The sequence below is a fragment of the Chrysochloris asiatica genome, unplaced genomic scaffold, assembly GCF_000296735.1.
Source record: "Chrysochloris asiatica unplaced genomic scaffold, ChrAsi1.0 scaffold00245, whole genome shotgun sequence".
NCBI classification, from domain to species: domain Eukaryota; kingdom Metazoa; phylum Chordata; class Mammalia; order Afrosoricida; family Chrysochloridae; genus Chrysochloris; species Chrysochloris asiatica.
In genome coordinates, this window is record NW_006408763.1 from 1,419,134 (window position 1) to 1,435,053 (window position 15,920).

General features: G+C 46.0%; 1 protein-coding gene across 1 annotated transcript in view; it reads right to left on the minus strand.

Annotated features, from left to right (window-relative positions):
- SNRNP200 (small nuclear ribonucleoprotein 200kDa (U5)) overlaps positions 1–15,920 on the minus strand; it is a 36,559-nt gene that overhangs the window by 1,708 nt on the left and 18,931 nt on the right. Inside the window, exons 19-43 of the mRNA XM_006873526.1 lie at positions 14,567–14,698; positions 14,215–14,403; positions 13,286–13,483; positions 12,653–12,805; positions 12,460–12,540; positions 12,115–12,198; positions 11,008–11,114; positions 10,588–10,706; positions 10,182–10,336; positions 9,882–10,071; positions 9,106–9,279; positions 7,403–7,563; positions 6,863–7,090; positions 6,343–6,534; positions 6,070–6,248; positions 5,678–5,829; positions 4,675–4,783; positions 3,118–3,226; positions 1,982–2,171; positions 1,722–1,886; positions 1,484–1,605; positions 1,166–1,309; positions 891–1,067; positions 417–577; positions 201–282 (exon numbers count right to left, since the gene is read on the minus strand). Coding sequence (XP_006873588.1) covers positions 201–282; positions 417–577; positions 891–1,067; positions 1,166–1,309; positions 1,484–1,605; positions 1,722–1,886; positions 1,982–2,171; positions 3,118–3,226; positions 4,675–4,783; positions 5,678–5,829; positions 6,070–6,248; positions 6,343–6,534; positions 6,863–7,090; positions 7,403–7,563; positions 9,106–9,279; positions 9,882–10,071; positions 10,182–10,336; positions 10,588–10,706; positions 11,008–11,114; positions 12,115–12,198; positions 12,460–12,540; positions 12,653–12,805; positions 13,286–13,483; positions 14,215–14,403; positions 14,567–14,698 — 3,753 coding nt within the window. The remainder of the gene's footprint in view (positions 1–200; positions 283–416; positions 578–890; positions 1,068–1,165; positions 1,310–1,483; positions 1,606–1,721; positions 1,887–1,981; positions 2,172–3,117; positions 3,227–4,674; positions 4,784–5,677; positions 5,830–6,069; positions 6,249–6,342; positions 6,535–6,862; positions 7,091–7,402; positions 7,564–9,105; positions 9,280–9,881; positions 10,072–10,181; positions 10,337–10,587; positions 10,707–11,007; positions 11,115–12,114; positions 12,199–12,459; positions 12,541–12,652; positions 12,806–13,285; positions 13,484–14,214; positions 14,404–14,566; positions 14,699–15,920) is intronic.

The window sequence follows — 15,920 nt, forward strand, 5'->3', positions numbered from 1 at the left end:
GACAATGTACCTTGTAGCCTGGGCTCTAATAAACAACTGGTTCTTCTGCTTTGGCACTGTAGGATCAGCACAAGGCTGCCAGTTCAAACCCACCAGCTGCTCCTCGGAAACCCTATACAAGGTGGCTGTGAGTCAGAACTGACTCGTTGGCACTAACCATAAGAAGTAAACAGCTGGTAAGGCCAGCTACCAGGACCTACCTGTGGAAACAGAGGTGCAATAACAGGGCCTGTGACCTCCTCCTCTCGCTCTAGCTGTACCAATACCACAACTGGTCCACCACTGTGGGGGAGAAAAGAGGGCAGCATGTCAGCAACTTGGCCCGGGGTAGAGTAGGGGGTGATTCTTCACAGAGCACACCAGCACGCTGTACAGTCCAGCAGGGAGTCCAGCACACTTGGCCCTCTCTGGCTCACCTGCGAATGCTGTCCTTCTCCACCACTTCATAAGACAGCTCAATATTGGGGTAGCGGTTACAGAAGCGGGCTACGTCAGCCATCTGACTGTCAGATAGCTGAAGCAGTGCATTTCGTTCTTCATCCTCCATCTCCATAATGTCGAAAACACTCTCTACTCCCTGCAGTGGGGATTCAGATGTCAGGAAAGAAGCAAGAACACTGACTAATAGCAAATACAAATTAGTACCAGATAGCAACTGATTTTACTTCCTGTATCATGAGACCATCTACTGGGGACACACAGCTTCAGAAAGAACATGGCCCATGACTGGCAGGCCCTTGTAGCATCTCAATATATGACAACTTTGGAGAAAACAGAGCTAGAAGTTTCCTCTACTGTGCTTCACCTCGCTAAACCCATCCCAAGTCCAGGACCCATGGATGGTCATCACAGGTCCACTTGGTCATCACTCCATGTCCTGATTTGCTCACCTTGTCTGTGCACCGCTTGATGTGCTCTGAAGTGAAGTGTGGGAGCTGTTTCAGGTATGAGTCCTTGGACCACATGGCTTGGGTGACCATCTGAGCCAGTTCCATAGCTGCCAGGGCAGGGCTGAGCCACCCATTGCTGGAGAGAACATCCACACAGGCCTGGATGAGCCGGATTGCCTGAACAGGAACAAGAATACAAGAGCAGGTGGGGTTGGCATCACTAATTCCTAGGTCACCACTGAGCCCTCTGACCCACAGCTGTGTCCACACTGTACCTTACTAAGGATTTCCTCTGTATCCGATTGCAGCTCGGCACTCAGCTGCATGCGGGACAGATGTGCCTGCAGAAGCAGGTTGGTCTTGATGTGCGGGTCATTGAATTTGGGGTTATTCAGCTTGTGAGGGACCTTCTGAGCCAACTGGAAAGTGGGAGAAAAATCACTGATGAGGAACAGGTGAGTGACAAGGATACCATGTGCTCTGGGAATACAAGGGGATTTTAAAAAGTATAAATAGGAAAAGGTAATGGGATTTTTCCATGAACTTTTTGAAGCCCTCTCAAGTAAGCCAAGTCTCAACTCCCAGATGCTCACCTGCCGTAAGAGGTTGTCTTCATGGTGCCGGATGGGAATGTTCTCGTACTCTGCGGCATTGGAGATGATCTCAATAAGCCCTCGCACCTTGGTCTTAGCATTCAGGGACATGCTAAAGAGCTCTACCAGAGAAGAAAAGGAGCAAATTTAGGAGTAATGAAAAGCAGGTGAAAAGGGAGCAGGGAGGAGACAGCTGGCTGGGTTCCCTCCCACAGACAGACAGCCCCATGGCCCTTACCAATGGTGGTATAGTTGATGTAGTAGTAGGCAGCGATCATGCCCAAGTTCAAGGGGGCAACATCCATCTCATCCTCAATGCTGATGCACTTGGACTGCTCAAGGTCACTCAGGGTCTGCTCCACCAGCTCAGACAAGTGGTCAGACAGGTGACGATGGGAGATGCCTGTGGAGAAAAAGGATGAGTGGAGACTCGGGGGGAGGCCCAACAAAGGCTGTGAAAACCACAAAAGGTATAATGTGTGCACCAAGGTGACTGACCCTGCAGGTTGTAATAATTGGGATTCTGAGTCATACGACGGTAGAGAAAGGTCCAGGTGAGGTAGTCCACAGCATCCTGCTTGTTCTCAATGGTCTTGGTGACAATCTCAGCATTGAAATGGTCGTGCATACAGTGGTCAAGGTGAGACTCTACTGGCAATGGCTCATATAAGAACTTCTTGAAGAAATCCTGTGGACAAAGGCAGGGGAAGGGCATAATTACAGAGTGAGTTAACAACAAAAGGGCACAGTGAACGTCTACAAAAGACAGCCAAAAGCAAATCAATCGAGGCTGGCTAATCACAAAACAGAGAAAGTGGCATCCAGGTTACAACCTTCAGCAGGAGCAGGGAGATGCCATGTCATACAGGAGTGCATGAGAAACAACGTAACCGGCCAGAGGGGAAGGCTTAAGCACACAGACTCAACCGCAATAGCAAAGAGAAAGGATGGCAAGATTCCACAGGACTGAGAGGCTTTTAACAAAAGCAATGTGGAAAATTAAATATGTACACTGAAACGGAAGGACTGTTAAAGAGTAAGTACAGGCATCTATCAAGGGATTCAAGAATCTGCCCTCAGACCCAGTCCAGGTTTCCCCCATGATCTGAAAGTAGAGCGAGCCTCTGAAAGCTTTTCTAAGCCGAAAAGGCATAAAGCAGAGAGCGAGCAGCAGTCACCAGACCCAAAAAGTAGCCTACCAAATCATACCAAATAACTCCTAAGACCTAAAATAACACTAACATATGATGAAAACAGGAAATAATAAACACATAGCCTATATGAAGGGGCTTCAAAAATTTTGTGGAAAATATGATGGAATTTTTCCATGAATGTGGTGAGGTGTCCTCATATAAAGTAAGAAGGAGGCACAGACAGTACAGTCCCCAGGGAAAGAGCAAGGCAATGCCACTCTCACTGCTCGAGGTGTGCCCTGCCTCTTCCTCAGCTCGCTGCAAAACAGAAGACAGATGATGACTGCTCTTTTTCACAAAAATCCTCTTCGGATTGTTTTCAGATAGTGAAAACAGATACTAATGTGAGTCTTGAAAAAACAAAGTGGTGTACAGCAACCCAGTAAAAAAAGCAAGGGATACCTGTAACTCAAAAAGATGTTGTACGAGTCCAGGACTCACCTTTTTGGAGCCCTGACACATGATAACGCAGCGCCCCTCATCATCCTGTAGAGGACGGTTGGCGTGACCCACCATCTGAAGCACGTCGTATATGGGGTAATCCACATATCTGGGAACAGAACGGAGGGAGCGGGGAGAAGGCGCCCCAACACAAAGCCCACCTTAAACATCAAAGTATGCTTAAAATAATGTAATGTTACATTATAGCAAAACTCTTGTATTAATTTCTGTGCTTAGGAATTAGTTTCCCTCACCTACCCATTCATCACTTTAGTTTACATTTATAAAAGTGTGAACTGCTTACTCAAGGGTCTTTGAGCCCGAAGTATAAACCCATCTCATGCCAAAAGGAAAATAACTTCCTACACTAAAGAATCAAATATGTGAGTTAAATTTTCCAAACACTATAGCTACATATGGAGTCCTGGTGTGGCACTGTGGGCTAATGCGCCAGACTGCAAAGCCATTTGAACTGCAAGGTTGTCAGTTCAAGCTCACCAGCTGCTCCTCGGAAACCCTATACAGGGTCGTTATGGGTCGGAATCGACTCAACGGCACTTAACAACAACAACAATAGCTATATATGGAGTCCTGGTGTGGCGCTTTGGGTTAATGCATTGGACTGCAAAGTTAGTTTGAACTGCAAGGTCAGCAGTTCAAGCGCACTAGCTGCTCGCTTCTCAGAAACCCTATACAGGGTTGCTATGGGTTAGAACTGACTCGACAACACACAACAATAACAATGCTTGATATTTCATGAGTTTTCAAGTCACCCAAAGCTGAACATACATTAAGACATTAAAACGGAGGCCATAAAATAAAACTCATTTAAAAATAACCTAGTTTGGGGGGGAAATTATCATTGAGTTATTTAAGCTTTCTCTGAGAAAATCTGACTTTTCACTTCTTGTCATACCATGCGTGACACTGACCCATCATTTTTCCTAATTTATAAAATCAGCATGCACATAATCTCTCAAATTCCTTCCTGCGCTACCTTGTGTTTCTCAAACTTGCTGAAACACAGAAGAACACTGCCTAAAAAAGCAATTCTGAGACTAAAAACTCTCAAACAAGTGACAGTGATACCCTCAGCTGCATGTTTATTTTACCTCCACACCTTTTCTTTATCGTGTTTGTTTCACCTTCCCTCTCCCAAGTTAGCTTCCATTTTATTCTTTAACGTCAGATTGCTGTTAAGTGCCATCCAGTCGGTGAGGTGAACTTGAACCACCGACCTTGCTTAGTTATTATCAGTAGGTGTATGATTTGTTTGTAAAGGAACATGCTTGTTACTATAATTGTGGCAAGTAAGATGATAACCACTGCTGGAACCTATTCTCAGCTACCTCAGTGCCATTTCTAGCAGCACTATTTGGACACAAAAGAAATGCTATCAGACAATGCCCCTGAAAACCTCTCCTTTAGACTTTCCACAGCACGCGAGGGCACAGGGCAGAACACAGTCTCCGTGACATCTTCATTTCGGCATTTGCAGATTTCACACTTATTTTAGGAGGGAAGCTTCTGTTATTGCAGAACAACAATTCTACTCACGCATGGATCTTGCCGTTGTAGTACTGGGTATCCATGATGATCACCAGGTGGGCAGCCACATTCATGCCCCAGCAGAGACTCCGCGAAGCTACCACCACCTGGATGGCCCCTATGGAGAAGAATAAGTCCAGGGCTCCCTGGGTGACGTGGGACTTACTGTGTTTCAAAACTCAGAGCACAGCTTCCTGGGAACAAGTGCTAAGAGGACTAAGAAGGCTAAAGCAGTACTATGAGACTAGGCCCACGCCACTGCCGCCTTGCTTTGGGGACAATCCTAGAGGAAGTGATCATGGAATAGAATTAAAGCCCAGGGCTCACACTACTGCCTGACAGACTGACCCCGCTAACTGGAAAGTGCTAATGCCAACTAAGTCAGGTGCTGGCTCAACATATGACAGCAAACGGACTCTCTAAAGAAATGTCCCCATTGAAGCTCCACCAAGCAGTGTCAAAAAGGAATGCCACTGGTCAGCGAGAGACAACGGTGCACAGGGACTCAGGGCTCTACCGTTTATTACAACTTCTGGAGTCTGGTGGCCAAACCAGAATGAGTGGCCAAAGGACGTGGGCTCCAGAGAACTCAGTTTCAAAAGAATACAACCTAATTTGCTCATTTTCTCATCTACTAAGTGGTGGTGGTGGTGGTGGTGGTGGTGATGTGCTATGGAGTCGGTTCCGACTCATAACAACCCTATATAGGGTTTCCAAGGCTATAAATCTTTACGGGAGCAGAAAGCCTCATCTTTCTCCCATGGAACAGTTGGTAGTTTTGAACTGCTGACCTTGCAGTTCACAGTCCGATTTGTAACCTAGGGATAGTGTTTTTCCCATCTACATCACAAGGTTCCTGGGAGGAACAATGAGGTAACAGAAAGAATAATCATAAAAGTATTTTGAAAGTAAGTATGCTGTAGAGAAGACTTCAAGAGCTTACTACATGTCACTTGGGGAACTCTTTAGTTATGAACTTGTGTAAGCCATGGGGACTTTCTGGTTTTCTTACCGGAGCTGAAAAGCTGTTCCACCAGGCGTCGCTCCATGGGGCTGAGCCCCTCATGCAGATAGCCGACTCCATTTAGCAGAGTCTCCTTGAGCGTGCTGTCCCGGAGCTTCTCCAGGTATGGGATCAGATCCTTCTCGGTGCAGTGCAAGAACCTGGGCAGCACCAGCACCGATTCAACTCTGAGTGGTGTCCAGCTCTGGCAAAGCTCTCATCCCCCAGCCACTCCCCAGTACTCAGATGGTGCCTAGCTCCAACACTAACAAAACAGTTCCCTCTTCTGGAGCAAGGTGAAGAACTTTCAGGGCGAGCCAAGTTTGCTTACCCACCATCCTATATCTAGTCCCACAAGCCAAGTTGGGCAGTGGATACCCTCAGCCAGGACCAATGCTCACCTCTGTCGCTGGATGTCCGCAGCGCAAGTGGTCAGGATGTCAATAGCAGTGAGGCGGGTCTGCTTGCGAGATGGCACAAATACAATGACAGGCTTTTTGGGAGAGTGCTTGGTGATAGCGTGGTACACAGGCTTGGCCATGGACAACAGGCGAGTTTGTGTATGGCTAATGTTGAATCCCTGGGGACCGAGGAAAAAGAAAAGAGCTGAAGGTTATGAGACCTGGCTGACTCTGGGTCTTCAAAGCATGAAGGGGTGTAAGGATGGATCTCACCTGAATGTGCAGCTCCAAGGGCACAGGGCGTACATTTGGGTGGAAGTTGAAAGTGGAGGTGGCACTGCACCCCAGCCAGTGGGCTACGTCCTTAGCATTTGAGAGTGAGGAACTCAGGGCCACAATGCGGATGGGCCGCTCAATCTGGGAGGAGATGTAGCGCATACGGGAGCAGATCACTTCCAAGACGGGCTGTGAAGGTGGGGGAGAAGTCACAGCAGGCACAGGCTCCCTCCTCTGTCCTGAGTTCCCCCTTCATTAATAACCCAACAACCTGGATATGCTCTCACCACTCCACTTTCCTCATAGCAGCAACCCTGCCCTAGGTGCCACCTCACCAGAGCAGCTAATCTTTACAAAGCAATACTATTTATTTCTAAGAGCATTAAAAAAAAAAAAAAATCTCAAAGTGTCTCTTTGGAATAAGAGGCAAAATTTTCTTAGGAAAGCCCCCACTGTCAGCCACAGACCCAAACACAGACCCAATGACAAGGTCTCTACAGTAAGGTCAAGTTCATACCCCATTTTCACCCCCAATAAGGTGGACCTCATCCACCACGAAGAGGTTGATGTTCTGGACATTCTTGCGCTGCTTCCACCGCCGGGAAAGGATGTCCCACTTCTCCGGAGTGCTAATGATGATGTTGCCTTTGCCTAGGAGCTTCAGGTCTGTGCTGGTCTCCCCCGTTAGGAGCACCACCTTCTTGTTGAGCCTGTCCTGGAACTTCTCATACCAGTCCATGTATACCTGGGGGCGGCAAGAGGCACACCACCACCAACAAATCAGGAACTAGAGTCATTCATTATGGGGAAAATATGAGAAGTCAAGCAGAAAGATCTACCACTGATCTGTAGCTCTCAGACTATTTCATAATTCCGCAGGCCCCTAAGTCATAGCAGATCTCTACCCTAGTATACAAACAGAGGAAGTGACCAAGGGCAAGAAACCAGAACTGTCCCAGGTGGCCCAACAAGTTTCAGGGTTGAGTAAAGCTTGGTCAAGAATCAGTGGTGAAAATGGCTCTGGGAAAAGCCACCGCATGGGCACCATGTCACACACCTGCTCTGCCAGAGCCTCCATGGGGGTGATATAGACACAGCGCCCCTCCGAGTTCTGCAGCAGCATCCTCAGGATGGCAAACTCTGCACAGATGGTCTTCCCACTGCCCGTGGGGGCCCCCACAAACACATTGTCATCACTATTGTACACTGTGTTAAACACTGAAAAGAAACAGAGAAATACTGTAAGAGGGGAGGAGAGGCAGACTGGGCGCAAGACCACTCGGTGCACTGGTGTGAGGGCATTGCGCTACATTACATTCTGGAACTTCTTTCTTCCTCCTTATTTTCTCTCCTCCCACACAAAAGGGGAAGAAAAAGAGACCGTGAGCAAGAGTTCAGGTCCCCTACAAAGGAAGCCAGGTATCTTCCTGTGCTGCTCTGCCAGGGTTCTCCTGGAGAAAGGTGAAGAACAACTAGTATCTGACTCTCCCTCTCTGCTTTTCCCACCCGCTACTCTGCTTCCTGGAATGAGTCTAAATAAAAGGTCAGAGTCTAAGCACTGGCACCAAGACTGAGTTGACGGTCTGACTGGGGACACAATAGTTGGTTCCACATAGAGCTAGAGGAAAATATGGAGAATTCAAACCCACAGATAGGAGATTCTTAAACCTACAAAGCCTGGCAAACTAGAACTGTCGAGCACAGAGGACCCCTGGAGACTAAGACACACTTTGTAAACCTAGAACCACACCTACCCCGAGATTACTGTTTAGCGAAACAGCAGAGGGCACACACACACAAAAGGTAAGGTCTGTGCCCTATTTAAACACCATCAGTATGAAATCAAAAGGTCAACAATTTCTCAAAAGCAAGGGATAGAAGATAAGGGAAACTAGGGTATTGGAATGGGAACAACCAGAACATAACTGAAGAGAATGTTGCCACATTAATGATAAATGTAACTAATGTCACCAAACAATTCCTGTGGAAATTGTCAAATGGGAACCTAACTTGCTGTGTAAACTTTGACAAAAAATTTTAAAAATATATCTTTTATAAAGGTCAACTAAGGATACCTCTCTTTTTGCATCTATGAAATTAACCAAGCAATCCTAACCCATTGACATCAAGTCAACTCCAACTCAAAGTGACTGAACTGCACTATAGAGTTTTCAAGGCTGAAATATTTACAGAAGCAGACTGTCACATCCTTCTCCTGCAGACTGGCTGCTGGGTTTGAACCACTGACCTTTTGGTTAGCAGCCAAGCACTTAACTACAGCACCACTAGGGCCCCTTAGCTATAAAACAGAAAATAAACAATTGCATCTCTAGCAGTAAGTCCCTCAGGATTGTTGGGGGACTACAAAAGGAAATACCATGATGTACCCAACCACACACTGAGAACACAGGGCTCTGAGAATGTGATGGGAAAGGAGGACCTCAATCAACTGCCTGCAAACTTGTGCTCAACGGCGTGAGCAGTCATCCAGCCCCCGAGCGTGAGAAATGACCATCACAATGACAACATCTTGCAGGAATGACCCTCCTTGGGGAGACAAGCAATGCAGTAAAGCAAATTTAATACCAACCAAGGGCTTTTGAAAAAGGTGCGGCCCAAAAGTTGGCTTTGATGGGCTCTCAAGCCTGCCAAGCACCTGAGCACTCTACTCCCCTCCTTCCTTCCACAGAACACACCTGTCTCCAGATGACCTTCAAAGGCCCCAGAGAGAATGGACCACCCAGGAATAGACACACCTACCTTGGGTCTGGATGGGGTTGAAGAAGGGAAATTTATCCTGATAAAGGCTTTCAAAGGCACTGTTTCTCAGAGCAGACACAGGCAAGGGCTGCAAGTCCAAAAGCTCGGTTGGAGGTGGGTACTTTTCTGGCAGGATCAGGTGCCGGAAGGAGACAGGCAGCTGGGTCTCACAAGCTGCAAAGAAAGAGACGGCAAGGATAGTATGCATTCCACTCTTGACCTAACAGACCTCCAAAGCCCCTTCAGGAACACTAGAAACCCTAAGGTTGTAAATGTATCCTCTCTCCCCACCGAAGTCAAGCCCAGTACAAAGTGCAAGACACTTTGATTCCATGTAGACATTGTCTTCAGGTAGCCAGGGGGGGTAGATGAATCCCTGAAACTATTTCCCTGAAGTACACTTTGAAACTTATTTAACCAGATTTAACTAGCAAAAACTATCTACTTTGAACATTTTATGTTATTTAAGAACTATCTACATGAAAGCAAAATGATGACAGCACTCATAAGATCAGAAAGGAGCCTTAAAGGGCAGTGCTTTCAGATCCACAGGGGAGACCAGGCTGGAAAAAGAGTGTAAGAATGGTTCAACATTCAAAGACTAAGTATGACCAATGTCACTAAATGGTACATACAGAAATTGATGAGTTGGGTGTATGTCTTGCTGTGTACATCATCAACATTAACAAAATGAAAAATTACAAAGACATTCTTATAATGCCCCTTGGAGGACCCTTGGAGGTTCCTCAGGGGGCCTGGAGAGGAGACACACTTACAGAGCCAGCGGTCAGACACTACTCGGATAAAGTACTGAGGAGGCAGCGGTTCAAAGACAGGCACGAAGAACGTAATGAGATGCTCGTCCTGGGCGTACTTGGCCTTGAGTAGAAAGTACTCATGGTGCAAAATCACCTCACTGTCCACATCCTCCACCAGAATCCAGAACGCCTCCGATGAGCCATGGACCTGCCGACACAAGCACAAGGACATGAGCCAGCAAGGGACTCAGCACCCCTAGTCCACCTCTCCTCACGATCACTCTGAAACCAGAGCCTCGGTGAAACCCCAAACCTTACTTTTTCATCCCACTGGAAGTCCGGAGTGATGGTCAGCTCCACTTTCAGGGTAGAACGTGTAATAGGTTGCAGATGCACTGACAACTCCAACTTAGGGAAGAGGTGGACATACTTGTGTATGGTCTTCCCCATCTTTGGCATGCGGATAAGCTCACCTATAAGGAAATGAGAGAAAGAGTGTGAAGGAAGTACATTAGCCTGCCTAACAGACCTGGAAACTGGGCCACTGACACATTCTACTACGCAGGCAGGTCCTTCCCTTCACTTTGAGGGAAGCTCGGACACTTCACAGTTCCAACACCAAGACTTAATCTCCGACTTCAGTGGGACATTAGAACACAAGGCATAGGGGCTAGAGAAGACAGCAGCGCTCTAAAGACAAGAAGGATGATAACTTCCCACACACCTATTTCATTGTGATTCAGGTCATAGAGACGTTCAAAGGGGAAGTTTTTCTTCTCAATCTTTTTCACCACTTCCTCAGGGAGTTTCCGGAACTGGCGCAGAGGGCACATGGACTGCCACCTACCCAGGAAGGAGACAAAGATATTAGTCCTTTCCTTACAGGCTGTAAGAAAACATCCTCTTCTTGACTTCCAGGAAGCTAGCCAAGACTATGCAAGACACACTATTAAAGACAGAAATTTAAAAGCATGCTGAGCACCAACACTCACCACACCTTCCAGCCCCCACCAAAGGGCCTTCCCTCTTTTCAACTCCCACTTAGGTTCAGTCACATTTTGTGCATTAAGACCAGAAACCCAGGACTTTCCCACCACAGCCTCAGCCAGGCAAGCCCAACGCATGGAGACCAACTTCAGCTTACATGCGCTTGTCAATCATTTTGCAGAGGTTCAGGGTCTTGTCTGTAAGTTGTGCCCAACCTCGGTTCAGGACAATTTCAAAGATTGCACGCATCAAGCGGCCAGCCGACTAGAGAAACATGAAACGAGTACCTCTGTTATGGCTCAGCTATTATCAAAAACACAACACTAATACTAAAAAAACTCATCCCCAAGCTTAATTTCATTACATATATCATTTAATTACCTCAAGCTCTAATGCTAACACTCCTACCAACTCAAAATCAAAATTCCTTCTAGGATTACTCTTTTTCTTCTATATAACTTATTTTTGCTAAGCAAGAAATAGAAAAGTGCAACTCAAGCTTATCATACATTGTTAACCCAATGTTCACAGCATGATTTAAAGTTCTGGGTTCATTTAACATTTAGAATTCTAGCCAGAGTCCGGGTTCTAGTGATTTTGCCTTAAGAGGGAAAGACCAAGAGTTGTTTCATCATTTCTGGATTATGAACCCTATAGTCACAGTTGAAGCCCGGAGTGGCGCTGCAGGATAATGCACTACACCATTAGGTCAGTTTGAACAGCAAGGTCGGCGGTTCAAACTCACCAGCCGCTCCTCGGAAACCCTAGACAGAGTCACTAGGAGTCGGAACAAACTTGACAACACTTAACAGCAACAACGATACAGAGCAAACAGCTCTGGACCTGGTGTGGCACTGAAGGACAAGCACTGGAATGCTAAACACAAAACTGGTGGTTCAAACTCACAGGCCACTTCTTGGAAACCCTATACAGGGTCGCTAAGTCAGAACCAACTGGACAGCACTTAACAACGTCACAGTGTGACATCACTTTTCTGCAGAGACATACGTGCTGTCTCCTGGACCTCCCTGTCCCTGGGGGTCTCTGCCGTCTCCCAAAGGCAGAGACCTTTCCCACATGCTCAAGAATAGTGAAGCAGAGTGGCTATACGATAACATTCATTAACCAGCTAGCCACCCAAAGCAAAACAAAGCATTCCTGAAGCTCACTAGTGCCAGGCCTACTTTTGCCAACACGCATATGGAACATGGGGAATTAGAACTGCTTAGGCCCCTCTCACAGCCGGGTACATATCTGATCTCACCTGTGTAACATAAACCATATCAGCCATCAGCGCAAAGCCCTCCAATTTCAGCTGAGAGATGAAAGCCTGGAGGAGCACGTTAATCTGGAAAAAAAACAAGGTCAACTCAATTAAAGTAGATCATTTAACAATACATCTGCTCTGGGCACTAATACCAGGTTAGGATCTTCTGTAGCTTTTGATTTATTATTAAATTACTGTTAATCCACATAAAAAGAACAGATGACAAGAATGTAAACAGTGGGAGAACTGAGCAGGTTACCAAGGACAAACCCAAATTTAAGGTTCATCTTTTAGAGGATTAGGAAAATCACCTGGTCCTTAACACAAGTGGAGAGCTCTCACCTTTGCACTAGGTTCCTCAATGCTTTCTTTGACAGGGATGGGCACCCTCTCCAGCAACTTCTGCAGCTCCAGCTTCTCCTCCTGCCACAAGGAAGAAGAAGGTCAAGAAAGAGCCAAGCGGTCAAGGAGAAAAGCCACCCAGCTCCTTTGCAAAGAGTACCAACTCTCCATCCTCACTTTCTCTGAGGCTCACCTCCCTCACAGTGATGTTCTTGAACTCTGAAGACAATGAGAAAACTCTGAAAAGCTCAATCTCACTCAGGGTGGGCTTCAGTAGCTGGTTGTAGGTCTGCACTGTGTCATTGGTGATGTAGTAGTGGCTGGCTATCCGACCCAGTTCTGTCACCTAGAAAGAAAGACGACTTGATCCAAAGCTGATCATCAACAAGCTTAAAACTAAGTGTGTGCAATAGGCATTCATAGATGAACTCATAGCGAAACAAGTGAAAGGCCCAAGTCTATGAAGAAAGATGACACAATGAACCAATTTACAGTGAATTTAAGTCCACACAGGAAAAAGCAATGCTTCTTCAGGTTTTATTGTACCAGTTTGGATGTCCCTAGGTTCAAAGGGCACAATCCAATCCTAACCCATTTTTCTACAATTCCAAACAGTAGGTAATTAGATACAAAAACCAAACCCAAACTCTTTGCCATCACATTGATTTTGACTCATAACCCTAAATGACAGAGTAGAGAAGCTTCACAGAGTTTCCAAGACTAATTATTTACAGGAGCAGACAGCACTCAAGTCAAATTGAAAAATTTTCTCCCAGGCCTACTAGTTTCTCTGAGATGTTTGCCTCAAAACTCTCACTCCACTCACCTGGAAGTTGCCCGTTTTCTTGTCATACTTGACTAGATTGTTCTTATCCAGCATCAAGGCAGCAGTGTGAACCAGATCTAGCCGGCGCTGGTCCAGCAGGGGATCTCCCTTGAGATCATCATGAGAGATGCCATAGAGAGTTGGGGACCGGAGCATTCGGATATACAGGTAGGCGTAGCCCAGCCAGTTCACTGCATCCTAAAAGAAAGAGCATGGCGAACTCCTGACGCCCAAACGAAAGTTCCCACAGATCGTTTAAAAATCAACTCCCATTACAAAAATAGACATCAACTTCTGAAAATTATAAACTGCATTATTAAAAAGAGTCCTTGCTAAGATTGTTAACAAGGGGAACTATAGGCAGTCCCCAAGTTAGACCTAAGAGGTGTTTCTAAATGTGGCTTTTACAATTAAGTTGGTCAATTGGAACAGATGTAAATGGTTACTTAGCCTTACTTTAGTGCAAGAAAATACTCAAGCAGGGCTGTGAACCAGTTCTTCGTGGCTCAGTCATGGCTGAGGAAGCCATATGTGTCGCTCTCCAAAGTCCTGCCAGTAATCCAATATCCTGCACCAGGCTCCTGAAAGGGTTCATTATGTGTCTTCCAGGTCTCCCATTTTAGCACTTTGGTCATTTTTCCTGTTCATTACCATGACAAATCACTCAAAATGTAAAACTTCAGGTCTGTTCCTGTTTCACTTTGGCAATCACGACAGAACTGGTTTCAAGCCCGGCACTAAAGGGCAAGTTGGAGATGTCTGGAAGCTGGACATTTGTAACCTGGGGACTGCCTATATTAGCCACAGACCCAAGAATCTTCTGAAAGGCTGCTTACAATGAAGAAGGTGGAGGCACAGTGATAGAGGACCCTGGACACTGGATGGCCATCAGCACCCCTTCTGGTACCCATGGCAGAGCTCTGCCCTACCTTTGCATTCTGGACATTCCCCAGCACAATTTCGGCATTGAGCATATCTGGCAGCTTTGATACCATCTGACTCTCGATAGGAAGCTGCTGATTTAGGAGGGACAGGTAGTACTGCAGCTCTCCATGAGATGTGATGAGGATGCCTTCTCCTTTGGTGTCATACTGAGGTCTTCCAGCACGTCCCAGCATCTAGGTCAGAGACCGTAAAGCAAGGCTATGGCAGCAGAACTTCAGGGTTTGGTTCAGGGCTTCTGCATTGTAAAAGTTGGCCTTGGCTAGATCTTTCTCTCATCCTTGCCTCCCATGCACAAGGTATTCCCCTCCACTGAGAACGATTGCAAAGGTTCTATACCTGCAGAATGTCCAGTGCTCCCAGCTCTGTCCAGCGTCCCTTCTCTGGACTGTACACCTGGGTGCCTTTGATGATGACTGTATGTGCAGGGAGATTCACACCCCAAGCCAGAGTTGCTGTGGAAACTAACACCTACAAAGGAAAGTAAGACAATAAAGGAAGCAAGATGTTAGCCCCAGAGAGATAGTTTCTCTGGCTCCTATAGACAACTGGCCTGAGCTTTCACAAGGCTACGATCTCAGCAACTGTCACTATGACACCAAAAGGAAGTGGAAAGGGCTCCCTGGGCTCATCTATTCAACAATTAACATTCAATTGATAGAGACCTGCAACTTAAGCACTGGCTACCTAAAATGGGGGTGGTAGTTAGAAAGGCATCAAATGACTGGCTTACAAGTTTTCAAGAGGGGGTTTAGCTTAAGAGTATGCAGGGGAAGGTAGAATACCCACTGAATAGACCCATCTTGTCTAGAAGGGTCTGGTGAAAAGATTCTTATGATTCAATAGTATTTATTATCATGACTAATTGTGACTGTCATTAACTGTAAAGGTAGAAGTTTTGTAACAAAAAGTGGGGAGTAGTTAATCTTATAATCCAGGAACAGAGGACCCTAGGACCATCAAAGGAGAAGAGCACGAGCAAAATGTAGGACCCTATCTAGAAAGGCAGTAACATCAGAGATGAAGGCAAAGATGATGAGATGACATGGAGAGAGAGAGCAGCTAAGGACTCTAGACTCCTGGAAAGAGAAAGGCTGTGTGCTGGCAGCCAGGAAGCTGCTTGTAGAATGTGACCTTTGGTTGTTTAAATAATTCTATATTCCAGAGTGTTTCTGTGTACTTCCCAAAACAAAAACAAAAGAGGGATTAGAAACAAAAACTGTTGAAAGATGATGCATGGAGGAAGGAGACTGTAATCATTGCAATGAAATGATGAGTGTAAAACCTGTTTCCCCATGTAAACTATCATTCAATTCACAATAAAAACTTAAAAAAAAAGAATAAACATTCAAGGTCCCAGAGACACCTAAGTGTCACATAAAGTAAGACATAATTAATTTAAAGTTGTTGTGATTAAGTGCCATTGGGTCACTTCTGGCTCACAGCGACCCTATACAGGGTTTCCAAGGAGCAGCTGGTGAATTTGAACCACCAAACTTGTGGTTCAAACCAACCTTGAGGTCTAGTGCTTTATCCCAGAGTGCCACACCAGGACTCAAAAATTAAGGTAGTTCCCAGGTTACAAACAATTCTTACTTGCCCTTTAATGTAAGACTTCAAATAAGTCTGTCATGGCCAATTAAAAGAAAAAGGTACAGATTTGACCTTTTTAATAATTTGGGTAATTTGTCAT